At 37.4% G+C, this 26,486-nt stretch overlaps 3 protein-coding genes across 6 annotated transcripts in view; 2 read left to right on the forward strand and 1 right to left on the reverse strand.

Moving 5' to 3' along the window:
• Window positions 1–13,851, forward strand: part of LOC135678574 (nuclear pore complex protein NUP205-like) — a 40,661-nt gene extending 26,810 nt beyond the window's left edge. For all 4 annotated transcript variants that reach the window (XM_065191521.1, XM_065191523.1, XM_065191522.1 and 1 more), the window contains exons 30-45: window positions 37–92; window positions 164–236; window positions 332–522; window positions 616–745; window positions 829–906; window positions 6,629–6,793; window positions 7,554–7,724; window positions 7,792–7,929; window positions 10,631–10,774; window positions 10,869–10,991; window positions 11,077–11,172; window positions 12,018–12,155; window positions 12,297–12,397; window positions 12,851–12,970; window positions 13,442–13,520; window positions 13,606–13,851. In XM_065191521.1, the coding sequence (XP_065047593.1) occupies window positions 37–92; window positions 164–236; window positions 332–522; window positions 616–745; window positions 829–906; window positions 6,629–6,793; window positions 7,554–7,724; window positions 7,792–7,929; window positions 10,631–10,774; window positions 10,869–10,991; window positions 11,077–11,172; window positions 12,018–12,155; window positions 12,297–12,397; window positions 12,851–12,970; window positions 13,442–13,520; window positions 13,606–13,680 (1,878 nt within the window). In that variant the 3' untranslated portion in view covers window positions 13,681–13,851. The remainder of the gene's footprint in view (window positions 1–36; window positions 93–163; window positions 237–331; window positions 523–615; window positions 746–828; window positions 907–6,628; window positions 6,794–7,553; window positions 7,725–7,791; window positions 7,930–10,630; window positions 10,775–10,868; window positions 10,992–11,076; window positions 11,173–12,017; window positions 12,156–12,296; window positions 12,398–12,850; window positions 12,971–13,441; window positions 13,521–13,605) is intronic.
• Window positions 13,852–18,858: 5,007 nt separating this feature from the next.
• On the forward strand, window positions 18,859–25,501 carry LOC135680122 (F-box protein At2g05970-like). Its single transcript, XM_065194108.1, has 3 exons — window positions 18,859–19,231; window positions 19,409–20,005; window positions 25,236–25,501. The coding sequence occupies exons 1-3, from the start codon at window positions 18,859–18,861 to the stop codon at window positions 25,499–25,501; spliced, it is 1,236 nt and encodes a 411-aa protein (XP_065050180.1).
• Window positions 21,620–24,781, reverse strand: LOC135678576 (SPX domain-containing protein 1-like). The gene is made up of 3 exons (XM_065191525.1): window positions 24,297–24,781; window positions 23,677–23,806; window positions 21,620–22,236 (listed from the first exon to the last, which is right to left on the reverse strand). Exons 1-3 carry the CDS (start codon window positions 24,594–24,596, stop codon window positions 21,800–21,802), a joined length of 867 nt encoding a protein of 288 aa, XP_065047597.1. The 5' UTR covers window positions 24,597–24,781; the 3' UTR covers window positions 21,620–21,799.
• Window positions 25,502–26,486: the final 985 nt, after the last annotated feature.

A 26,486-nucleotide genomic window follows, 5' to 3' on the forward strand; every position in this document is an offset into this window, starting at 1 on the left:
CTTGTTAAACCTTGAGATATTCCCCACTTCTTTCAGGTCTCTGTATCTAAAAGAATGCCTCTTCTTGAATATCGTTCCCAGATATTGTTTGAGTGAGTAACAATGTATATACTTGTGAAATACACTCTTGAAGATAACTAATAACTTAGTATTCCTCTTAAAGGTTGCTTGGTGCTTCACTGAGTGCTGCAGCATCTCCTGATTGTACTTTAAGAATGGCAGTAATATTAAGCAATGTAAGATCCTTGTGGTATTAATTTGGTTGTCTGCTTTACATATTGTATCTCTCTCTGAGATTCTTAATTCTGTTTACTGTCTCTGTTTTTCTAAGGTTGCACTTACCTGTATGGCTAAGTTAAGAGATGAAAGATTTTTGTGTCCTGGTGGTGTCGATTCGGATAGTGTCACTTGCCTAGACATTATCTCAGTAAAACAATTGTCCAATGGTGCTTGCCACTCTATATTGTATAAGCTTATGATGGCTATTCTGAAAAACGAATCTTCTGAAACCTTGAGACGGCGGTATTTCTACTAACTTGCTGTAAGTTCTTGAAATAACTAACTGGATTTTATATCTATCTAAACATGCTGCCTCTACCAAATTTTTTTCCATAGGCAATATGCATTACTACTCAGTTACTTTCAGTACTGTCGTAGTATCCTTAACCCAGATGTCCCTGCATCAGTCTTGAGGTACCTGCTTCATGAAGAACATGATGAAGATGATGAACTAAATCTTCAGAAGGTTCCTTTCCGGAATTGTTCTTTGTTGCATTTATAAGAAATCTCTGTACGACTCATCATGATATTTTGATATAAAAATGACAGATCGGCAAGGAACAGGCTGAATTGGAAAGGGCCAATTTTTCCATAATGAAGAAAGAGGCTCAAGCAATCATTGATCTGGTAGGTCCTTTACTGATGTTCTAGTTATCTGGTTTTTAGTTCAAATATTATTGTAGTTCTACTTTTTGCACATTATACTATTTTTCCATTTTAGTATTAAGCAATTAAAGTTAATTATTCATTTTTTTATTGATCTTGAGGCCTGAATGGCTGACATATTATTTTGCATTTTGTAAGCTTGATATTTCTTTTATAGAAACAAATTTTGTCCATATGGCACACAATTTTGTATTTTGCCTGCCAATAAATTGGAAGCACAAGTAGGAAGTCTTGTTTGGTGGTTTTTGTTTGATTAATTAATCAAACAAATTATAAACTTTACAAGTTCTGAACGATTGCACAACAAAGGGTCCAAATGGTCCACTACAGATCGAATTCCCCATAAGTGTTCACATGACACAACCTTTGGTTGCAAGCCTAGGATAACCATCAAATAAAAAAAAAAGGGGGCTACTAAACCTACTGTCAGCCTTTTATATGCTGTGCAAAGCATAAACAAAATCGATATACACGAATATACATAAGCATTACGTCGAAGCCCTTGTTGATGCTATAATTTTTTGCCTTTGCTGAGTCTTTAATTTCTGCTTCAACTGCAATGCGTCTCTTGGCTCCCAACTGCTGTTGTTGAGTAGTCGAACTTTTAATCCGTCATGTTGTTTCAACTCGCCAATGACTTTGACTTTAGTGTGGGGTTGGTCGAGTTTTGTGGATCCTTCAGATGAAGGAAACGACCATCCGCCAGTCTCCTAAGTGCCTTATGCTGCTTGAACTGGGTGGATGCCTGTTGTAGCTTTAATGAGCATCGCCTCGTAAACTTTTGAGGTTTTTTGGATCCTTCCTCCATAAAATTTGCTCATTGACTCTTCTTTCACTTACTTGTCACTTCTAAGTAGGTTAGCATCACTTCCACTTTCGATTGACATTCTGTTGGGAAATGAAGCGGATAATCTACTCTCAATAGCACTGATTACCATTGGTGAGGATTTGACAACAACTATCGTCTTCCATTTGGTTTCTCCAAAGGGTTTTTGAACATGTGCAGAGCTCCTCTGTTGGATATATAAGAGAATTTGGGTACTCAGTTTCGCTCATTCTCCTAAGAGTTGAGAAGATAAATGTTACTTGACTTCGCTCGCCTCCTCAAGGGTTGTACTCTATGCATCGAGTTGGTTACTAGCCTTTGCTCGTTCTTTGTTCAAACTTTTGGAGCACTCGAAGTGCTTGCATTCCTTGCGTTGAGTTAGCTACTGTGATTCACCTTCTCAATGCCACCGAACTTCTGGAATGCAGGAAGTTTTCACCCCATCTTAGAGTACGTCTAATAGTTTTGGTCGCCTCTGGGATTGTACCGTCTTCTCCATCATCTCTGCTGCCTACTCTATTGAGTAGCAAAGGTACAGCATCGCGTATTGCCTGCTTCGTCCCTTGGTCGTGTACTTTTGCATTGACCCGAAGCCTTCCACTTTCAGCTATCTTGATGAGAAGCTCGTTGACACCGGTCTTATGAAGTTCCTTGGCCTCTGCCTTTCAGCCTTGTCTCAGTACTTGGAGTTTGCCTTCGTATTCTCCACCCCTTTGGCCCATTTCATGACCAAGCGCTCTTCCTCTATAAGAGCAAGGGATCGATGACTTCACGGAAGTCCCGCTTTTGTGGTACCATGGCTGCCATGCATATGTCCCTATTATCCGTCGCCTCACATCTGCATCCATTTTTTCATGATCGGTAGATCTACCTCTGTGGTACTTTGACACTCCTCCTAGTCCACCTCCATTCTAACCGATGCTTGGTTTTGGGTAGCTAAGTCCCTCTGGACTCGTCGTTGCTTCCTTGCCCCTTTCGACCCCTTGCTTCAACATCTCTGTGTTCTCTAAGCAGTTTCCCTTGGTTGATGGAAAGACAGACTGCAACTCCTATGCATGGCCTCTTCTATCATGTTGCCGGGTTTGTATCGATTTTATTCTCCTTAGTTTCCTTGGTAGTAATGTTCGTTTACTCGGCCTTGTCCTTTGATTTATCGGGCTCTCTTAAGCGAATATGCAGTCCAACTCTCCAGTTGCTCTGATCATACCTCTGTATGATCAAGTCCCTACTATGGGACTTATTGGTATTTGCATTCGGTATACTCCCTCGGTGGTACACAACCCTCATATGCTAATGACCAAGGCTTTTATCTGATGCAAAATTTGATGCACTCACGGAAGACTTGCCTCTGCGATACCATAACATTCACTCCTTGAATCCATAGCCTTTCTTGTCGTCGTGTTGTTCACCGAAGTGAAGTTCCCAATAGCTCCCGATCATACCTCCGTATGATCTAGTCTCTCGCAGGACAAGATTCGTGTGTATTCCACTGTCACGAACTGTTCCACCATGATCCGCTGCACCATGTCGCCTCCCAGTGACATCTCTATTGCATTCTGATCCTTGTGGGATGAACTCGGATTGTGTTCCCTCCATGTGTGGCCTCTGCCAACACATCGTAGGGCCTCTTCTACCTTCGATTGTGTTCGTTTCTTAGCAATCGATCTTCATCCACCCGCTCTTGGGTTACACCTAGACGAAGCATCGCTCTAGGATAATCTGTCGCATAGTAGCTCCCGAAGTCCACCGACTTCGCTGAAATTAGTGCACCATTGTCTGGATCCTGGGCCTCTGCCCCTACCAGCACAATTTGTGCTGTGCACCGCTTCTTTCTTGGCAACTTGAATTGCAACACTATGACATATTCTTCAAGAGTACCCACCTCAGCGTCCTCTTGCCCCATGCCAAGGTCTTCTGAACCCAACTTCGCCTCCGCAAGTTGAGTCGCTTTAGTTCCTCCGTCAAATGCTTCTCTGAGATAAGGTACATGTGCCTCGAAGCTCCCTTCGTCTTTGGCACCATGCAGGATGAGTTCGCTCCATCAGAATGAGGGATCCATGGAACGACATGATCCCGCTCTTGCCTCTGGAAGAGTTCATGTCCTAGACCTCTGTTCAAGGAAAGCTTTGTGCCTCCGTTCCATGTTCCATCTTCTATGCCAACTCTCTTCATTCGGCTTGGGCCCTTCACCAAATTACACCCAAGTTGCTCCGCTCCTCGATTTGCATTGAGTTGATGGTGGCCCTCGTGCCTACCATTTCACGAGTCAGCCCTTTATTGAGTCTGATCTTCATTTCGGCTCTAAGTGTGCTTTCATTTGTATTGCCTTAGGTCGCTCCCCTACTTGATCTCGCAATGCATCTCCCAATGCATTATCTCGTGCGAGATCATGTGATGATTCCTCGCCACTCGCTCGGTCCATTGAGCTTTGTGGGGTTGTTGTCTTGAGGTACTCCTCAACATGTGTGGCCCGTTACACATGATTCTCCCTCTGTAGAACCGGGATTTATCCCTCCTGAATATATGTCCCGTTGGAGCAACTTCTCTCTTCGCTTCCTTCTCTTTGAAAGTTTCGGAGACCACCACCCCCTTGAACTACTCCGCCTTGCTGAACAAATTTTGCATTGTTCTGCCTCCTGCAAACGCACTTGCTATATTACGACTCTATGTCAATACAGGCTCCGCTGCACCCGTTAAGGCCTAATAATATGCTGAACTCGCTGCACACTTCAGCCTCCTACGAACATATATTTCTCATGCCGAAAAGAAAGTTTCAATGCTACATGACGTCGAGTTTCAGTCGCCTTGGGATGGCCATGAACATTCCATCGTCCGTATACAAGCCCTTGCATGACTATCGAATTTTTCGAGTTAGCAATCCCCTTACCCCTGTGAGCTTTGCACAACTCTTTCGGTCATTGAACAACTCATTTCACCTTGTAAGGTCTCATCCTTTACCAAGCGCATCGCTTGCCTTGAGCACCATAAAGTATGGTTGCCAACGTCGAGCCGTAGCTCGAGCTTAGCCATCCCAACCTTTGTGCACTACGCATTCTTCCAAGCTTGCCTGTCCTCGTGGTGCCTTTTGCGTGAAGGGTTGGTCATTCCTCTGAATGTCAATCTCAGATGTCCGCTCCTTTGAGCGACTCCTTTTCCTTACATCTCCATGCCCGTTTTCCCCCAAACAGTCGCGCATGCTGGTTGCCCTTAAAACAACCTCGCTAGGTCTCCCACGTTTGTATGCCAAGTGTTTCTATGGGTGCTTGTCTGGCTCTGATACCATATGTCACGCACTTAGCTGGTTTTTCCTAAGTCGTGCGGCACCCTTACGTGTCCGTCCGTAATGGTCAGCCTCCCCGAAACCTCATATGGTCCCTTAGGACCTACGAAAGAGAAAACGGACGTCTCACTCGGGATCCACAAGCAATCATTTCAGTAAACACTTCATAGCCAATGCAAATTACAAACAGACTTTATAAGCTCCGAACGATTGCACAACAAAGAGTCCAAATGGTTTACTATAGATTGAAACCCCCAAAAGTGCTCACATGACACAACATTTGTTTGCAAGCCTAGGACGACCGCCAAAACCAAAGAAAATGGTGTTGTTAAGCCTATTGTTAGCCCTTTATATGTTGTGCAAAGTATAAACAAAACCAAAAGACAAGAACATACATAAGCATTACATCGAACACCCAGTTTATAATTTTGTCTGTGACAAGTCGGTACGCCTTGTCGTGGTAGGTGAAGGTATTTTTAAGATTTTAGGGTATATCGTCGATACGCCTTGGCATATCGACGATACATACCATGCCGATCAAAGCTCAGTATGTCGGTACGGATCGATATTCAAAACCCTACTTGATATAACCCTTTATCAGTTAGTATTTTTTATTTTAGCAGCCATTTACATTTTTTTAATGCTGTATTCTTGCTTGGTGGTGGCTCTAAGTTAGAACTTCTAACATTCAATCTTTCTACAAAGGACTTAGTATAGTGCTAAAAAGCATTAATACGTCTTGAGTATGATACTTGTAGAATACTTCTTACAGACTATCTGGCAGTTCCTTGGAGTGTTGGATTTTAATAGAAGTATTGTTTAAAAAATCAGATGCTTTCTGGATAGTTAGGGGATCCTTCTTGCCTTACTGGGAGAATTTTATTTTCTTGATATTTTTGATAAAAATATTTTCATAAATGCTGCTGCTTATGATCTCTCCATTATATTCTTATTTTCATAAATATTTTCATATTTTTTAGTGATGCTTAGTTTCTATCCAATGGAACAGAAGGTTGGAATCAATATGACTTGGATGTAGTACCAGATATACATAAGCAATAGAAGCAAACCACTACAACCTCATGTCTAATTGAGGTTAATTAGTTCTTGATGAAAGGACATCTAGTTTATGCTTTTAATCGTTGTTTCTGTTTTCAAAATAAATCTTTTTTTTTATTTATACACTACTTAGGACTTTATTTCAAAAGCAATTGATGCATAAAAAGTGTAAGAAAAATCAAGCTAAATGATTATGATTATAGAAGTTTTTTGATCCATTTACGTTAAAGTGGACTTATCATGCACATGATAACCATATTTGCTATGTTTCTATTGTTAAATATGATTATAGTAGTGTCATAATGTTTATTAAATAATTTTTAAAAATCTGATTTGTGAAACAAAATGCAGAATGCCAGGTATATTTGTCTCTGCATTGTTGCTTGATTTCTTTCACGTTTTTTAAGTCATTTCATATCTTGAGTTGTTTGTGGTCTCTTTTTTGGGCATAATCTATTATAAAGTGTTGTTATCTCTCCATTATATTCTTATTTGCCCACTTTTTTTGCTTTTCCTAGGTGACGAAGGATGCCATGCAAGGCAGTGAAGTTGGAAAGGCATTGTCATTTTATGTCTTAGATGCATTTCTTAGTATCGATCATGAAATGTTTTTCTTAAACCAACTTCAAAGTAGAGGAATCCTGAAGTCTTGCCTAATGGACATTAGTAATTTCTCTTGTAAGGTCTGTATTCTTTCGTAAAGCCTTGTGTTCCATCCTATTCTGTAAGATTAATTACACTTGTGCTGTCATGCATGTTATCTTGTGGATTAATAGTTGTAGATTTGTCACTGGCATTTTAGTTGCTAATACATTCATGAAAACTGCTACTGTGTATATATACACCTTTTAATGCTGAGAAAATGATGTAGAAAAAGTGAATGTGATATAACACCTCTTTCTAGATTTTACAGTCAAAAAATAAGTCTGCTTGCTTTGCTGGTTACTATTTATCTATATAAGATTTTTTGGATCTTGAATAATATGTATTATTCAAGATCAAACTTGTCTTGACTATATAAGAAAATGATGTGGAAAAAAATATATATTAACCTTTTATTGCTGAGAAAATGATGTGGCAAATGTGAATATGATATAAAATCTATTTCTAGGTTTTACACAGTAAAAAAGAAATCTGCTTGCTTGCTTTCCTGGTTGATATTTATCTATATAAGACTTTTTTGGATCTTGAATACTATGTATTATTCAAGATCGAACTTGTCGTCCTGGACGAAATCTATGCGGCTGCTACATACATGCATGTGTAGCTTGTATGCTTAGAAACTTGTTTCTTTGTTACAAGGTGCTTGTTAAAATCATAAGGTTAATTTAATTTGAGATTATGTTCATCACCATTGGAGTATGAGCTTTAACTCATACATAAACATGAACAGGTTAATTTTATTGTTAACAAAATTCATTTACTATTCATCATCTCATGCAGGACACTTGGTGCTCATTGGAGTCTATGCAGCGGATAAGCACCCTCGAGGCTCAATTGTCTTTATTGTTGAGAGTCAGCCACAATTATGGCAAGCATGGTGCTCAGATTCTGTTATCTATGTGTACCTTAGAGCATCTTGGGTCTTCAGGGGCTGTGTTCTTGCAAATAAAGGTAGTTTTAATTAATCATATTGGCATTATGTGTGGTATATGTTTCATTATTTCAGTGCCAATTATAGGGAAGTTCAAGATGGGTTGGCCCTGCTGCTGGAAAAGATCTAGCTGGGGAGTCTGATAAACAAAGATTGCTTGTAACTCCAATACTTAGATTGGTTTCTAGCCTGACATCACTTGTGGAATCATCAGATTACCTCGAGGTACAATCTCTTTACGCAATACTTCAATTCTATATTTAAAACATGGTGATGATTGTCAACATGTAGTGATGAATAAATCACCTAATGTACGAATGGATTTAACCAGGATCCAATGCCTTCATAACATTAGTTCTCACATTATGATAGTCCTGCTGTAGTATGACCTTGGATATCCTTAAAATTGAAAGACAATAATCACGACTCAAGAGTACTGTATTAAACATTGTTGTTGTACAAAATTTTTGATATGTGATATCTGTATCAGATTTTAACCAGTTACTGACCTATTAGATATGTCCAAACACATCCTTGATTCTTGTATTAATTATCATTCTTATTAATCACTCTGGAGTATGTTCTGTTTCTCTTTTATGTTGTATTTTTAATGGTTGACAACATGAAAGGTGATCGCTTTTTCGTTCTTGAAGGTAATGCCTTTGACTTATCTAATTAAGAAAGTATAGTAGGCTTATAATGATATTTGTCATTGCATATCACTTCCATCTATTCGGATGCAAGTGCTATTGACATATGTGCATAGGGATATATTATAAATGGAGATATTTGCTCCTCCTATGTTATGAGCTAATAAGGATGCCTTTGATACTAGCACTTGTCCTTATCTAGAAATACATATTCCTTATAATCTAACTAATAGTTTACATGTTTCTTGCAACAGGAAGAAGCTTCTATTTTTGACCCATATTAGTTTCCATCTATCTATTTTTAGCTCAATGTCCTCAAATACTGAGGAATACATGTGCTGTATCTATTTTTTGGTTGCTTTCCGGTTCCAGTTTCTAGTCAAACCCAAGTAATTTGTTATTGTGTACATTTTTTGTGAGTCTCTAGGTTAATTTAGTGTAGATCATTTTACCCAAATGCTAAGTACACTATAACAGTTAGATCCATGCTATGGTTGTATGGAGGCAAAAAATATTTTACAGAAAAAATATTGACCTTAAATTGCTTGAATTCTGATGAAATTACAAGCTGAATGGACTGATTTCACGTCTGCCCATTATCTTTGTGTTGCTTGAATGTGGGTATTGTGATTCATGTTAATTGCATCTGTGTTCTCCATGTCGGTGAAAGCTTTTCCCCTTCATTTTTGAAATTTCATTCATTGTTCCCTGTTCTGTTAACTGTTTAAATGGAACCACCGAACTTTCATGCAGCTCTTAGCTAAAAACTATTGTTATTGAATGTGTCTTGGCATGAGGTCCACTGAGGCTTAAATTTCAAGGCTTGGCATGTGTGTGTTGTAGGGGGGGGGGTGGGGGGGGTGGGGGGGCATGAGGTCCACTGAGCCTTGGCATGAGGTCCACTGAAATTTCAAGCCTTAAATTTCAAGGCTTGGCATGAGGTCCACTGAGGCTTAAATTTCAAGTCCATCTGTGAAGGAAATCAGTAGCTTTATATCATAAAGGAAGACATTCATGTTTGCTTTCTTCTATTCTAGTATCCGATGTTGTCTTCTTTTAATTCCATTTGTTCTATTTTTGTTTCTTTATTTCTCTCTAAAATTGGTGCTGAGATCCATCTTCTCAGTATTTTATTCTTGTCTTTTTTAGTTTCTCTGGCATGTGAGATGCCTTCACCTGTTCTCGTCATTTTTTTCCCCTTTTACCATTGACTAATGTTGATTACTTTTCTTCTTCTTTCTTTTTCACTGGCATGTGAGCTGCCTTCACCTTTTCTCCTTGTAATTTTTTTCACCTTTTGCTGGTGACTAATGTTGATTCCTTTTATTGTTATTTCTCTTCAACTTCCCCTTTTGCTGCCCTTGTTATCTGTTAATTTGTTTATGGTGAATGTTCATTGAAAAGTATGAAAAATTATATTTATTGAGATTGGAACCTTGCATAAAGTCCAGCATGCTGGAGAAAGCTTGAGAAGTATTTGCTATATGAAAGATGAAAAATAAATCTAATGAATTTACTGCCTGATTTTAGTGAAGTTGATGCTGAAGATGATAGAGGCAGCCAACTTGGTTGGTCCCTGAGGTAAAAGTCACAAATCCAACTTGGCTAAAAACCACAACAAATGTTTTGAAGTCCGATTGAAACTTAAGAGCGGATAAAGTAAATGATGATACTCTACCAAGATGTCCTGGTTGACACTTATTCACTTCATCTTTAAGTTTGTTTTTACATAGGCTCTGATACTAAAGCATACATTGTTTGCCTAAGGTGCATGTCTCACATGATCACCCATGATTTTATATATCTGGCTAACCTGGTGCACCTATGATTTTATATGAACCTGTAACCTCTCATGCTCAAGGATGTGCAGCATCAGTTTGCGTCAGTGCTTCCAAGGATCTTGTTAATCAAATGCAGCTTGGAAAATTTTACTAATTTTGGCTGTGATGTGTGTACTTAAAGCAAGAATTAACAAGGATCTTGTTAATTCTTGCTTTAAGTTCCCCCTAATGTTCTTGTTTGAGGAATTTCTGATGCCAGTGATGTGTGTACTCAATGTTGTTATTTCTGTCTTTTTTAGATGAGTGGTGCAGTGAGATCATCCATTCTTATGACATTACCATGTGATCTTATTTGCATATGCCATGGTAGGACCACTATTCACTATTTAAAATGAAGGTTAAACTGGATTAGACTTTGAAGATTTAATTACATTGTATAGCTGTCTGTCCTGTTCTGCACAACAGAAATCTGCAATGCCTTTTGTGTTTATACAGGTTAAGAATAAAATTGTGCGTGAGGTTTTAGATTTTGTCAAGGGATACCAGTCAATTTTTGATCAAATATTGAGGGAAGATGTATTAGTAGCTGAGGAGTTGACTTTGGAGCGGATCAACCTAGTTGTCTCTATACTCAGCAAGGTATCCTGATCAAATTTGTTTCATTACTATGTCTAAAATTTTCCAAGAAAAAAGAATACATTTGTTAATGTGAAACGCAACTTGTATCTTGTAGGTATGGCCATATGTAGAAAATGATGAGCATGGTTTTGTTCAAGGACTTTTTGCCATGATGCGTGTTCTTTTTAGTTTTGATTCTGTGTCTTCTAGTTTTGTCAAACCATCGGATCCTCTCGAGGTATGCTTCAGTTTTCTAATGCTTATCTGAAATAATGTAATGATAATCTTGTTCTGATTTCTGGAGCACATAAACAATTGAGCAGAGTCAAAGGAAGACAGAGTCTCTAATTTTTCAGCTATGCTTTAGCCTGAGCTCTTACCTGTATTCTCTCATGAAGAGAAAACTAATGAGGTTTTCGGTGAGTAGTTATTTTGTTTATCTAAATATATTTATATGTTGTGCATTCTAATTTAAGTTTTTGCTTCATGACTTCTTTGCATTGCCCCTTTATGTTTCTCATTTATGCCAATTTAAACTTGCCAATTTATGTTCCTCATTTCATTTATGATACTAGCTGAAAGCCTTTAATACGCTTTCTGAAATATCTGGCCATTCGAAATAGTCTAACTTTCATGTTTCTTGATTAATTTGTTTATTTTCATCTCTTATCTGAATTGTGGACATATCATTCTGAATTTGAGTCCGGCTACTTTTCTGGAGGTGTTTTGTTAAATGCATAGGAGTTGTAGTAATGTTGGCCTTTTAATTTTAATGTTGGTGTCCTTGAAATTTTTGAGTTTGGATCTTATTGAAGCTTGTTGGTGTTTTTAATCTTGTTGGTTTGTATAGTTTTTATACAGCATAACAGGTAAGTACATGGTGCTCCTATAAATTAGAAGTTTTATGTTACTCATCTTGTTTTCTCTATTTGGGATAAATTTTTACTTGTAGGATGTTTCTGTGTGTAAAGAGAAAGACTTGACCCTGTTAGACTTCCCATTGGTGGGTGCCTTGTTCAAAGCTGTTTTTGAATTAATAAATGAGTAGTCACCATTGTTTGATTGTTCCCATATGTAGCCAAGTTGATTTTGATGTTAATAAATGAGTATTTGTTAGTTGCCAACATGTGAAGTTTAGCTTTGGAGTTTGACATCTGTGTTGCTGAGTTGCTGTGGTTGACGTGAAACCCATAACGTGCAGTACTTTTTATCTCTTTGTATCCCTTGGCATTTTACTATTTTGGTCTACCAATCCTTGTGACAGGTTATGGATCGCCCCAGAGAATTTGGTGATCCTGGTACACAGCAGCAACCAACATTATATTTACTATTGGGTCTTCTCAATTTAGTAACAACTTCTCTTGAGAGGGCTGGGGAAGAAAAGTTCTTGCTGCTTAATAAGGTAAAATTGCTTGATGATCTAGTCACCTTTGTTTCTCTGTTTTGTTACCTACACTTGCATTGGATCGAAGGCTAAAGTATAAGAAAGTAACTATGTTGGTGATTGTGGAAAGTTATGTCTAATTTCTTCTATGTTTTCTAGATTCAAGATATTAATGAATTATCAAGACAGGAGGTTGATGAAATTATCAGTTTATGCATGAAACAGGATTGCATCTCTCCTTATGATAATATACGAAAAAGGTAAGGAATGTTCCTTTTAATTTATGTGGTTCTTTATCCTGTTAAAAGTGCTAACATGGTAGATTGTGTTTAAATTCATTACATGTTGCTTGCAGAATTCATCCTGTGACTTTAAAAGTCTATCATAGAAGTGTATATTTTTAACCTTTATAGTTGCTTTAATTTATTGTTTCAGGCTTTCAGCAACGTAGAATTGACTTTCAGAAATTTGAAATTATATATATATATATTTATTTATTTATTGTTGAATATACATGACTATATGGAACTCTGCAGAAGTTATTTTGAATAATATTTTAAATATATAGATGTGCTTTGAAAGGAAAACAAAGATATTTTTTATTTGTTCTCCTATGTACTGATCCAGTGATCAATCATGCATGAGCAGTTTTATCAACAAACCAATTTGATTTCTTTTTCATAGCATCTGATTTTTTTATTTATCTGATACAGGCGATACATTGCGATGATAGAGATGTGCCGCATGGCAGGCAATAGGGATCAATTGATCACCCTTTTGCTACAACTTGCTGAGCTAGTCCTCAACATCCTTCTTTTTCACCTTCAGGATGAGTATGAACTTCTTTGCTAGCTCTTGGCATCCTTTCATTTTAGAAGTGATGGAAGGCTTTGGTAATTGAGTATCCCTATTGGAGAAGGGTACAGCTAACCTCCAATAAGGACAACTATATGAGATTATGGCATGTTTCCCCTTCTACTAGTTCTTGGTCCAACATGCTGAAGAAACTACCACCTCCATATACTTAGGTTTAGATACTCTTTTTCCCTTTATTGATGATGAAATATCTCTCTCCCTCATGAGTGGGTAGGGGTCTGATACCATTTTGCATAAGCTGCACATTTTTCCCTCCATTACGATGGATGATCCACTCTGTCAGCTGTGGGTTTAGATTGGCTTAATTATACTCTGTACCTTGTGAACATGGTTGACCTCAAGAGGCCTTGTTGCATAGATTGTGTTTCTTAAGATCATTGAATGTTTGTTTTCTTCACCGTGCTAATTTGGTTTTGGTTGTCTGTCAGCAAAAGTGATTTGCAAGACTTGTCCTCTTTGAGTGGGAGTCTGCATCCAGTTGTAGAAAGACTGGAGCAATTAAAAAAGGTATGTGCTTCGAGTATCTTTGTTCTGCATGGTGTGATTAATTAGAAAAATCATTACTACCTTATTCACTCCATTATCTGAACAGGATAAAATCGGACGTGATTTGAAGTTCTTCCACAGAACTGTGCGTATTCTCAAGGAGATGTTCTCTTCTGCCTAATGTTCTTTTCTCGTGTAAAGCAACCTTATCATCCCTACTTTCTGCTGCCTTTTTATTGTGAAGGTGTCCGAAATTAATAGTGATTCCAAAAAAAAGGGCGGAATAAGAAGTTGTAAATTTGCACTTTCTGCTGGTTTTATTATGAAAGTGACACTGAGCAACTTTTCTGAACTTGATTGATCAAAGCTGGCAGCTGGTGGCAAAGTGCTAGATTTTTCTGTATAAGAACAAATTTTGTCCCATCAACATCGAAGTCCCATGTCAAATACAAAATGCCTTTTTGTACGCGGCGCATCTTGAAAGGGTTGTTCCTTTTTCCTTGAAGAGATAAGCGTCTGCCAACCTCTTGCATCCCTGTAAAAGCAAGCTTATCCAGCTCCTTTTCCTTGCATTCTCTCGTGGTTAAGATTTAAAGCGTTTCTATTTTAATCTTTTTTTTTCTCCTATATATTTAATATTTCGGAATAAAAAAGTGACAAAGAGACAAAAACGAAGATAATACAATTGTTGTGCTACCGGAGGAGTCAGGAACCGGTTGAATGTACCAACTATCAAAGAAAATCATAATTTATATTTTCTTAAAATTCTACACGGAACCCTTATACCAATCTGACCTTATTTAATTAGATAAGCTCAAAATTGGTTTAACCATCAGCCTAATTAAGTAAAATAAAAAAATTAAAAATGATTGAAATAAAAAAAAAATAAATTAAAAATTGACTTTTCTTGAATTTATCATGACTTGATTGATCGAATCTAAATCTAATTAAGTAATCAAAATACAATCATGATCAAGTTCGATCAAAATATTTAATTAAAATAAATCAAATTAATCAATTTTATAATTAAGGATATGAGTTAGAAAATTTTAATTTCAAAAGGGTAAAACTATAATTTTATCTTAGGATGTATCATGAAAATATCGAAATTATGAAGGGCATAACTATCAAAGTGAAATTGAAGGACGCAGATTGAAATTTTCATATTATGTAATGGGCAAAAGTATCATTTTTCTTTAAAAACCTTAATTGTCACTACCTTTCTATGACCATTGCATAACGCATGGACCATTGCCTAAGCGAATCACTATAGTCGTCATCATCTGCGATCACTACTTGAGCGAGGCATTGCAATCGCCACCATCATGCATAATCATTGCCTGCACACAACCTCCCCACCCGCATGCGGCTACACATGCTCGTTGCTCGACGATCCCCACGCTTACCGCAGCATAGTTGTGCACACACACTTCGCCCAACGACTTCATCGGTGCAATCATCGTCTAGTAACACCGATCGCGATCAACCGATGTCGTCATAGTGGCTTTGCTGCGATCATCGTAGCCGTCACAACCATCATGGATACCGACGCTGCTACAATCGCAACACGTAATGATGTTGCTACAGTCGTCGCATGCAATGGCGCTGCTATAACCGTCGCACGTAGTGGTGCTACACGACCGCCATAAAGCTATTGCACCCCAAAATGTTTGCACTGGGTACATAGTCACTGCTTACGATTAGGCTAGCAATCACCGGAGGTCGTCACCCTTAATAATACTATCGTCGATAGTAAATTATTGAAAGTGGTCCATCAATCAAGCATGAGGAATCTTACATCGCCCGCGCAAGCAAGCAATGAGATTGATCGGAGAGAAAAACAGATTGACAATACAAAAAAATCGTTCATACATCATACATAAAATTATGTTAATATTTTTTCGTAAATGCACCATCGTTCTGAAATCTATAGAACTAAATTCACTTTTTCCTCTTTTTTCTATCATTCATTCAGGACTACTACAGATTAATTTAGTAACAAAGGGAGATGAGAGAAAATACATAGTTTGTTAATAAAACTTAAAAGTTCCCATTTACCGTTTATATAAGTTATATGAAGTAGGCACTTGTAATCGAAAGATATATAGATGCTGGATTAATTTTCTTATTCATGATGAGGAAGAATCTAGTGATACTAAAAATAAAAATAAAAACAATGTTGTCGTAACAAGATATCGGTGCCGAATACATCAAAATACAGCTTCCTAAGAATTAAGATGCTCCAAAATTGATTTTAAGCAACTCAACATCGCCTCCATACGAAAAGAAGTTACAACTGAAATATTGAGTTGACTAACATCCTTGCATTTGTTGTTTCTTATTCTACAGCGATAAATGAGAAAATATATTTATATTAGGAAAATAAGAGGAAAAAAAAGAAAAGAAAAAGGGTCATTCTCTCTAAACTAAATCTCTTCTATTGCATTAATGTCTCATCATCACCAAGATCGAAGATAGGTAAGAATGAATTTACATTATTTTTTGGCCAAAGTTGCTATTTGGTAAGCTCAAGTTCATCTAATTTCCTTGTTTGTCATTTATTTTATGCAAACTAATTTAAACATTTATACAAAAAAAATAGACTCATTTAAATATGTTATACAAGAAATAATACTAAAAATATTAATATATCACCCTAATAGTTTCAAAAAGTTTAGATAGATTTAATCAAAATTCAAAGAGTTACACTCGAGTTAGTAAAAACCAAGGTATGCAATACCATATCGTACCGGTATTTCGAGGTTGGCTTGGTACGATACAGTACCGGTGTATCGAGCGGTACACTAGGCCGTACCGAGCAGTACACCCTAGTGTACTGAATAATTTTATATATTTTCTTCATTACTGTAGCACTATAGCACACCTACAGTATAGTACTGTAGCACTATAGCAATGCTATAGTATAATACTGTTGCACTATAGCGATACCGAGCGATCCGCGTACCGATATGCAGTCGGACCGGGATTAGACACGACAACAACGAATACTCTGTCGTAATTCTACCATACTATTAACACGACAACAACGAATAAATCGATTGTGGTACGCTATCTCATGGAAATATTAAATTAACTTTTACGATTAGACAAGGAATTGGTTTAAGAACCTTAATAGGATTAAAAATTATTGTCTTAGTTAAAGTGTTGGAGAAATAATTGAGAAGCAAGAGAGATCAAAGGAGTGAATAAGGTAGAGTTCGGTTGGAATTAAGCTTCTTCCCTTCTCTAATACACCATGAAAAGGTGATATACATCGAAGGCCGTGTAGGTGAATGAATCAACTATCACTGATGATTATACTTGCCCATAAAACAAAGAAGAAAAAAGTTGACCAAGTATGTGCTAAGAGAGGACACTCTTTAACCTTAATTCATGAAAAGTCAGTCCTTTGAAACCTTAGCATCAAAGAGTTTAGAGATATCTTCTATAACTTTTTGCTCGTCAGGTGTTTCCACCTAAGAAAAATTCCATCCAAGCATGTGGCTTCTTATCAAAATCTCAACGCCATAGGAAGGGCGACCAAGATCAACTCAGTTAGCAACATCATATAGAGAATGAAACTACTCGAGAGAGAGAGAGAGAGAGAAGATGATGTTAGAAAGATGTATCAATATTTTTTGACAAGGTAAATTGAATTTGGGACCAAATTCCAAATGGGGGAGAAAATATAATCATCTCAATTTTCCTCCCAAATTAAAAAAAATCATAAATGATACACACCACACTATCATTATTTTCTATATTTTCACATTATAATATAGAATGTATATTATCATTTGGTATTTATTTCCTATTCCTAAATACCATGATAAGAAATTATTTTTATTTTATTTATATTTAAAATAAAATAAATATGGAATAAAACTCCTCACATTAATAATGATTCTTCGTCATCTCGTACAAAAGTCTTCTCTTGTTTCATCGATGAAAAGGGAGGAACCAGTAAAGGTCATCGTCGCCTTTAGGAGATGGTCGATTGATTTTCGAATATGATAAAAGAGTCAAAAGAGGTCATCGTCTTTAGATGATTATAAGCATTATATTAGAACGGAGGAGTCAACATCGATCATCGCCTTTAGGATATTGTTAGTTTTTTACTTTTTCTTTTAGTTCAAGTTTCAATATAATTTGATTGACCTTTTAATTTTTAAATGTGTTATAACTTTTTATTAATTATTTTTTTCAAAAAAGGTTTTGCATGTTTATAGATTTCATTATTGTTAATGTTAATTAATTTATTTTGACCTTTATATCATATTTTAATAATTTACAATTCATATTTAATAATGATCATATCTTCATGTAATGAATTAAATTATTTGGATATTTTAATTTTAAAAATCAGATTTATTTGGTTCAAATGCAACCCAATCAATTGGCTCTCATATGTGCTCGGGCCTAATGTGAGAGAATTTGGGATGGGTTGGATTCAAACTATTTGATCTTGAAATGGGTTGGATTCAAATTAGTTGGATTCAAACTAAGACCAATTGATCTTGAATATAATCTTAGGCCTTGGTAGCTCGATACCCCTCTATCTCTTAGTTTAGCAAATTTAAAGGATCTTACTTGTTTTTGCGGTGATAAATTTTGATAAGTTTATAGAGATTAATTAATTTTTATATTTATTCATTCATTAAGATAGAGGTTAATATTAAAATGTGTCTTTCTAATATGATTTTTACCACAAGTATGAGGTATATGTTGAGCAATCCAAGTTAAAAAGTACTCCTTGTGAATATATATATATATTCACAAGTTTATATATATATATATATATATATATATATATATATATATATGATAATTTATAAGAATTTTTTTCCTCTATCAAAGACAGATATGCTAATATTGGTACGATGATTGGTTTTGAGGATTAATAAATTATTAGACGTAATGATTAAACGATTCTTTTAGTTACTATTATGAGAAATTTGTCCTATCTTAATGAGTGAGTGAGTGAGGGATATCATCCAACTTTTTATGTTATACAATTTGATTCTCTTAGCATATGTGACATATCCAGAGGGCTAAAGCCTCTTGACTGCTTGGGGAGTACACTATAGTCAAACAATGATAATGAGAATGTTATGTGCATGATAATAACTTTATATGTTTCAACTAAGCTATCGTGATTAAAGTTTATACTATCCTAAGATTACTCATTTATTTTAAATAAAGTTTGATTGATGGAGATTTATATTTTTGAAACTTAATCTGTCCTAAGAATCACAGTTGAAATAATGTTTTTGATGTTAATCTGCAAAGCAGCTTTGTTAAAGTGATAGATCGAAGAATCGAGTGGAAAAGGACTTTTTCTACGCTTTCTTCTTTTCTCATGGCGAATTGGTCAGAGCTGACGGTAGAACTGTTGGGTATGATTTATGATGAACTCTCGATATTTGATTACATACGTTCCAAAGCCGTCTGTAAACAATGGAACTTGGTCTGCAAGTTGGAGCACCATCGTCCTCCGAAGCCACAAGCTCCATGGCTCATGCTGCCTGGCGACAATAATTCCACAGCCAAGTTCTTCTCTATCGTCGAGAAGAAGATTTATAACATTCCATGCCCGGAACCTATGATCCGTACAAGGATCTACATCGGTTCTCGTCATGGATGGCTGACCACTGTGGATAGACTTTGCAACATGTACCTTCTGAATCCACTCACCGGGGCTCAAATCCCACTCCCTTGTGTGACGACCTTACCTTTCGTCAATACTGTTCATGATTCCCAAGGACAAATCGTCAGATTCATCGTGGGACAAGAACGAAACAAGTTATCTCTTTGGAGTATGCATGCGCTCTTCTTCGGCAAGGCCGTACTCTCTGCAGCTCCTGACGCAGACAATGACTTCACCATCATGATGATCTATGGCCTGTGGAAAAATCTAGCCTTTGCTCGAGCTGGGAATAAGGCTTGGACGTCTATAAGCTCACCTTATTGTTACACCGATATAATACATCACAATGCCAGATTCTACACTATCAATTATCAACGTATAGTTGAGGCATGGGAGCTCGATGAACTCGCCATTAGGCATAGCATCATCAACTCAGACTTGCCTTCGCATATTTTCCTTGGGTGCATATGCACATATTACTTGGTCGAATCCCTAAATACTAATTTGATGTTGGTATATAAGTTCCAAAACGAGTGGAGCCCTACTGATAACCCTAAGAACATTATGTGCATGGTGTTTTACCTGGACGAGCTGACTCTTAAGTGGACAAGGGTGAAGAGCTTACATGAGCAAACGTTGTTCTTGGACAAAAATCAATCGATGTGCCTCTCTACGGTAGACTTTCCGGAGTTCAAACAAAATTGCATCTATTATACTGATGACATGTTGGAGTTATGTGGATCTTATAAGTATACGAAACGTCATATCGGAATATTCTACTTGGAAGATGAGATGATAGGACTAATAGATCATCTTGGACATCACTTGAATTGGCCTCCTTCTCTTTGGTTGACTCCGAGTCTATCTTGAGTTGGATATCGTTCAAATCTTATTATATCAATTTGTCAAATTTTTTTTCTTTTTTTGTCTAGTGGAGATTGATTACTTGACAAAAAATAATATCATATGTAGAAATGTACTTGGCACAAAGCAACTTATAAAGCTTCCAAAACTAATTAAAGGATGCTCCAATTTGAATTTTTCTAAAATTGTATTTGGCATGATATTTCTTGGTTTTAGATTTAATAGTATTAGAATGGTGTTATTTTGGTTTTTTTTTTCTTGGAAAATTTTGTATGAATTAATTATAGGTAGTTTAGGCAATTCAAATTCTTGTAAGTTGTATAATTTATTGAATCATTGTTGTCTAAAATAGTGTGTTTAGAATATATACTAACTTTTATTATGTTAGAATTATAAAATGATTGTCATTATTTTAAATCCTGATAACTAAGATCAATTTGATCCATTTATATCATAATATTTTGTTTTTCTCTTCTTGATTTAATCAATAAAACGAAGGGTGGTTTCTATATAAAAAAAAATCCTAGAGCTCGCATTTTGCTTGAGGGAGCCTAATGTCAACGATACAAGCCTAACAACATGATTGGAAATGCTACATGAGTAAGTTGTAGTCTTTCGAGTAACAAATGTGGAACTACACTAAGAACACGATAGTATCGGAGTATATAATCACAAGTGACAAGGAAGCGATGATGATTGTTAGAGTAAAGACATAGCAGTAACGATAGTTGATAGTTGGTAATTTTATGTTATTTCTAGTTGTGTCAGCAAAAAGGGGACAATTGTCTGCATCATGCCAATTAGTGTGTGAAGTCGTTGAGCAAGTTCAGAAAAGACTTGGTATTAGTAATGGATGCTGAATTCTTGAATAGATATTAGACAATAGAGTTATTGAAAAGTCAACGTTGACCAGACCAGGTGTATCATTCTTGTTGACAAAAGGGTGACAAGCCCATGGTTAATCACCATGTCAAAGGTAAGGAAAGAAGCTTAAATCCTCATTAGAAATGATCACCAATGGCACTTATTGAAGTTGACTTGACTTCTCTCTGTCAGCACATTTAAAAGTCAAAAGCCTCTTGAAAATGCTAAAGCATCTACTCTACTTGAGAGCAAACTTCTTCCAACCTCAAACATCCTGCAAAACTGTGCCAAGGTATGCTCAGCAAGACCCTTAAATAGCTGGGGATCATTCCATGGTAGTAAAGAAGTAACTTAATTAGTTGATCAATCCATCTTTCCATATACTCAAACCGAACTGCGTTAACAGAGTCGTATTACCATACCATATGTGCACGTTGATCATTCCATGATGGTAACAAGGTGGCCCCTTGGCCATCACTTCCAAACCTGGTGGGGCTCCGCCTGTAGCCACCGCACAAGGGAAGGAGTGGTGCCTCGCCCACGCCCTCGAGGCCAACCTTGAGCGATGGAGGGCACCAGGCGTCCCCGTTCTCGTGAACAAACAAGAGACTAACAAATGCTTATACAACATCCGTCGAGGATGTACAGATCCAAAGGAGAAAATGAAAACTCTGGATTTGTTCTGTTCCAACAAATCCTCTACAGGCTCGGATTGGTGCTCTTCCGAGTAATTAATGGTAAGTAGTAAAAGCAAATCAATGCATACTTGCAAACATTTTGGAGAATAGAGTGAATATTGGACGTATTGGGATCTAATACAGGTAAGCTTATGATGAAGATACAAAAAGTGGAGATGGTGCTCTATCTCCGATCAAATCCCACGACTATCCACACGAGAATTAACCTTTTGAAGCATCATTCGTGATTACTTGGCTACTTGTTCTAATACAGGAACGTTGTTCCACCTTTCTTCCAATCCACTGTTCTGCAAGGGAGGCAATGAGAAGAAGCTCACGGTGGAACTCCCACTCCTAATCTCTTTCAAGGCCCGCAATGCTGCAATCGTGCTCTTCATGTACAAGCTCTTCATGTACTCGATCTCCTCCAACTCCAGAACCCCTCCGGCCAGTGAGGATCTGGGTTCTGCTGGCTTCTGTTCTCCCTTCTCCCTAACACAGTCTTCCTCGGAAGTTGAGGATTTGTTCTTGGGAAAGAGTTGGTCCAGCATGGCCTCACACTCCTTCACAAGCTTGTACAACAGATCCGTGGTGAAGAAGGGTTGCTGCAGCACCTTGTGGATAAAGGACTGTCGCATAAGTGCTCCTGTCCTCTTGTCATACTTCTTCAGGATCTTCACCAGCCCTGAACACAGAAACACAATCAGATTTGGAGGAGCTGGGGTGCGAAAGATGGCGTGAAATTTTTTGTGCGACAATGAGAAGGTACAAGGCAATTTGTCGACAAAGCTTTTACTTATTGTGTTAACAAACGAGCATCGTTATATTTCATCATCCTCTTTTGTACCTGTGCAATTATTATTTATCCATTTAGAAAAGAAAATCTATTTCTGTATCCTTCAAGATAGTATGGATTTTTCTGTTTGAAAGTATTGTTGCTGATCTCGGTAATTCATTCATCTTGGAAAGATGTCACAGGTCTAAATCCTACTGTAGCACTGACGTTCTCGGAGACATCGATGGCATAATTAGTAGCATATGTTATAAAACTCAGGAAACTAGTTAATAATTGAGTACTATAGCACTAATGAATAACTCATGATTCTTAGTCCCATGCTTTGCCGACTTTGGCAAACGTGAGGCAGTCATTCTAAAGTTTAGGATTCGATGTCAAAGGTGGCATGACTGACTGTACCCACTGATCCGAACCAAAGTAGTTCGTTTTTCAGCTTAAATGGATTTATTGACAAGAGAAATTCAATTAATAAATTGTTGTGTTTAGGTTTTGAACCTAAAAAATCAAGTCAAGCAAGTGGTTTTCTGGTTATTGTGTGATCACTGTCACGTTTGGATCTTGCAAATAGGTCAAATCATTTCAGTATTAGGATATTCTCGGGTCGTGGAAATCGGACTAATACATTGGTAGTGGATTAGTTGTCGACCCAAGGAGAATAGTTACTAGATGAATTAGGCAGGTGAAAATAAGGTGTCAAATACCGATCGAATCTTGACAGACATTTACCAATTCAAACCAAGAACCGATATGGACGATACGGCTCAGTACTAGTTTTTTTAGTAATACAAAGTGATACAGATCAATGAGTCACCGAGTCTACTGGGTACTGCAGTAAAAAATTCAACATCGGATCAAGATTTTAGACCTCGGATAGAAACAGGGTTACAGTCTTGGTTCTAGAAATACGCACATCCACACGACACAATGACACCGCTACAATGTGTTTTAAATAATATTCAACTAAGTTTTCAGTACACTCCAAGACGCCATTTCCGTTGAACCAAGCAACACCATCACCCTGGCCTGGTCAATCTAATCTGACATATATTATTTCATATAAGTCATATAAGTCAAGTCTTAAGTGAAAACCATTTATTTCATACTAGACTAAGTGTGAGGAGTGGCAACAAGTAGATGGAAGTCATTCTCTTAATCTCTAGTGTCACAATTAAATGTTCATAAATAACAAATAAAATTGAACTGAAAGTTTACCATGATCTACATTAACTCTGTAATAAAGAATTATTTCTAATCAGCAAAACTAGGAATTTTCTGAAAAGAAGCTATAGAATTTGCTTAGTGGGAGAGAGACTATCTAAAGCAACGTACCCGTATAGTTAAGCGCACTGTAGTTCTCGAGGAGGACCATCTCCCCATGGAAATCTACAATTTCCTTGCTCACTTTCATCAACTCCTTGGAATTATTCGAGATTGCTTCCGCAACTCGATCCTGCAGGTCCTGCAAAGTGACATATTTTATGAAGATCGAATTTAGGAAAATGCACCGCAATTCCCAACAGAAGCATGAAATGCCACTATAAAGAAAAACAAGAAGAACCTGAGCTCTACTTGGATACGAATCGAACAAGAGAAAAGAAGATAAAACCAATTTGTCCCTCTTTACCCCTCCTTGTTTGGATCAAGAGCAGTGACTACCAAAGGCTAACTTCAAATATTTTCTCTACTACTTGAACCGATCCACAAGATTTCGGGAGACTCTCGAGATATGTAACCAAAGAACAGTTGTTAAACGTCATGCTCTTCTGAATAACCGCTCAAAAATAAATACGGGATCTACAAAGCCATCCACCTAATCGTCCTCAAGAATTTCGATTCGGGATCGAACTTTGGCACCCAAAAGAATCCTTTTTCTCAATCATTTAGTTGTCTTATTATCTATTGATCCTATTTTTCGAATGCCGGGAACGAAGGAAAGCAAGAGGGATTACCTTCTGGCGGATGATGTACTCCTCCTCCTTCTCAACAAAGAAATAGTTGAACTTGTCAAGCTCCGATTCGAGGAGCCTCATGAAATCCTCCTCCTCCTCCCGCATCGCAGAGTCTTCCGGCGCCGAGGAGGCGGCGCGGTCGTCATCGGCCACCCTCGGTCGCTTGGCCAGCCTCTCCCCTCCTCCACCGGCTGCGATGAGCTTGAGGCGCCGCTTGAGATCTTTGTAGGAGAGGAACTTGTCCCTCCACTCCGGCAGAGTCTCGTCGATCTGGTTACTAAGACTCTTCCCAAATTTCATCTTCAAGAACCCACCTTTTCCAGTCTACGTATGATCAGACGACAACGGAGGTATCAGAGGAAGGAAAAAGATCAACGAAAGAGAGAAAGATAGAGGGAAGAAGCCGGGGCCAGCGGATGATATAAAGGGGAGGGAGAGGGAGAAGGGTAAAGGGGGGGAATTGGAATATGCGGAGACAGGAGAGAGGGAATATGCGAGGAAGAAGAGGATATCTCAGGTTTTATTCCCCCTCTCTCGGTGCTGCTCTCGGTAGCCGACGATGCGACGGTGTCGGAGGTCGATGCGTTCGCATCTGACTGCTACAACGGCCGTATCGGACGTGCCTCAAACCGTTAGAATCATACTGCTATAAAGGCTGTAACGGCTGCGATAATTACATTATTATTTGAAATTTAATGATATTTTTATTGGAATGATTCGAGAACGAATCATCGACCCGATCAAATTGACATAAATCGAGGGAGCAAAATATGAACTGATTTTTTATTTTGTATTTATCTTCTATATTTTTTTATATTTTGGAATGAAAATGTTTATGACATCAAGTGATATTAGACACAATCTGTACCTATTTTCCAGTAATTAACATATTCAATAAATTACATTTAATGACATCTTATTCGGAGTCGTTGTCGAAAGATAGCCGTCGACTTTCCCACACGGTAGGAACGTTGCACGACTATTGGCGCGGGGACCTTTGTGGTGTTACGCAAAGGTTGAGTAACTGTAGGGTTCAGGACAGGAGTCAGGAAATTGGCCAGATACTGGGACTCCTCGTCAGCTCCCTCCCGGAGAACCACGGGAGCTGCGCTGGATGTACCAACTACGGAATGATGTTGCCTGTTTTGATAGGACAGGAGAGCCGTACTTGCTATCAAAATCGACCTGACTCTGAGGGAATCTAAGCTGGATATTCCTTGCTCGAGGAATCTGACGGCCATCTTAATGCAGATTCTTGAGGCGTCCACGAGAACATCGATTTGAGCTTGTGCTTGGAGATCACACGAAGAAGTACTACCAATCGATTAATCCCAATAAATCACTCAAAGTAAACATTAAGCGCATGCATTATGTGTCTGAGATTAGTCTAATCAATTTATTATTACTGCTTAACAATATTTTTGGCATTATTCTAAAAAAATTCTCGATCAAATCCCAGCAAAAGTTACTCATCTAAAACTTTCTTTCGCGATCTAGTGAAAAGACAAGCTAAATTTTGTCTAGAAATCCAATTATGGGTTTTCTTAGTTAATGTAATATTTTATTATAAGAATATAATTATTTATTATTACCTTTTTTTAATGTCAAACCATACAAGCTGTTGAGAAAATTTTATTTAAATTTTTGGCATATATAAATGCATTTATCTTATTATTTTTAAAAGTTAAAACCGATAATTAAACATGAAATAGTGGGGATAACATCATAACCCTAAATAGACAAAACCTTTGTATGTGTGGATACATTTGCAAAGGTAAAGCAAATGATGTATGCTAATCATATTAAAAACATCTACAAGAAAGAGAGAGAGAGAGAGCAAAGGACTCTCCAGCATGTCTTTGTTTAAGAGAGTCGACAGCAATGGTATGGATAAGAACAGCAGGATGTCTTTTATTAGTCAAGAGATGGATACAAAAATAATTGATGGATGTCACTTGTGCTATTCGAGAGGAGAAGGAAAAGCCAAATTATAATTAAATATTTGGAGCATATTCCATCCATGGATGCTTCATTCTCCCACTCCATTCCTATCCGATGATGTCATGGCATGTTGTATGTATTGAAAAACAAGCATTCTTTCTCTTTCTTATAATCAAACATTCAACTTTGATCAAGTCAGAAGGCTGTCTCAATCACAAACTATATCCAAAACATCATATAAAATGCTAA

Source organism: Musa acuminata, chromosome BXJ1-7 (genome assembly GCF_036884655.1).
Source record: "Musa acuminata AAA Group cultivar baxijiao chromosome BXJ1-7, Cavendish_Baxijiao_AAA, whole genome shotgun sequence".
Classification (NCBI taxonomy): domain Eukaryota; kingdom Viridiplantae; phylum Streptophyta; class Magnoliopsida; order Zingiberales; family Musaceae; genus Musa; species Musa acuminata.

Excerpts from the sequence above, each read along its gene's own strand:
- LOC135680122 (XM_065194108.1), top strand. The coding sequence starts at position 18,859 with ATGGCGAATTGGTCAGAGCTGACGGTAGAACTGTTGGGTATGATTTAT. Across the intron at positions 19,232-19,408 it reads CCCTTGTGTGACGACCTTAC|AAAATCTAGCCTTTGCTCGA; the intron begins CTTTCGTCAATA and ends ATGGCCTGTGGA. Across the intron at positions 20,006-25,235 it reads TTCTCTTTGGTTGACTCCGA|ATAGCCGTCGACTTTCCCAC; the intron begins GTCTATCTTGAG and ends CGTTGTCGAAAG.
- LOC135678576 (XM_065191525.1), bottom strand. The coding sequence starts at position 24,596 with ATGAAATTTGGGAAGAGTCTTAGTAACCAGATCGACGAGACTCTGCCG. Across the intron at positions 23,807-24,296 it reads AGTACATCATCCGCCAGAAG|GACCTGCAGGATCGAGTTGC; the intron begins GTAATCCCTCTT and ends GTCACTTTGCAG. Across the intron at positions 22,237-23,676 it reads CAGTGCGCTTAACTATACGG|GGCTGGTGAAGATCCTGAAG; the intron begins GTACGTTGCTTT and ends TTCTGTGTTCAG.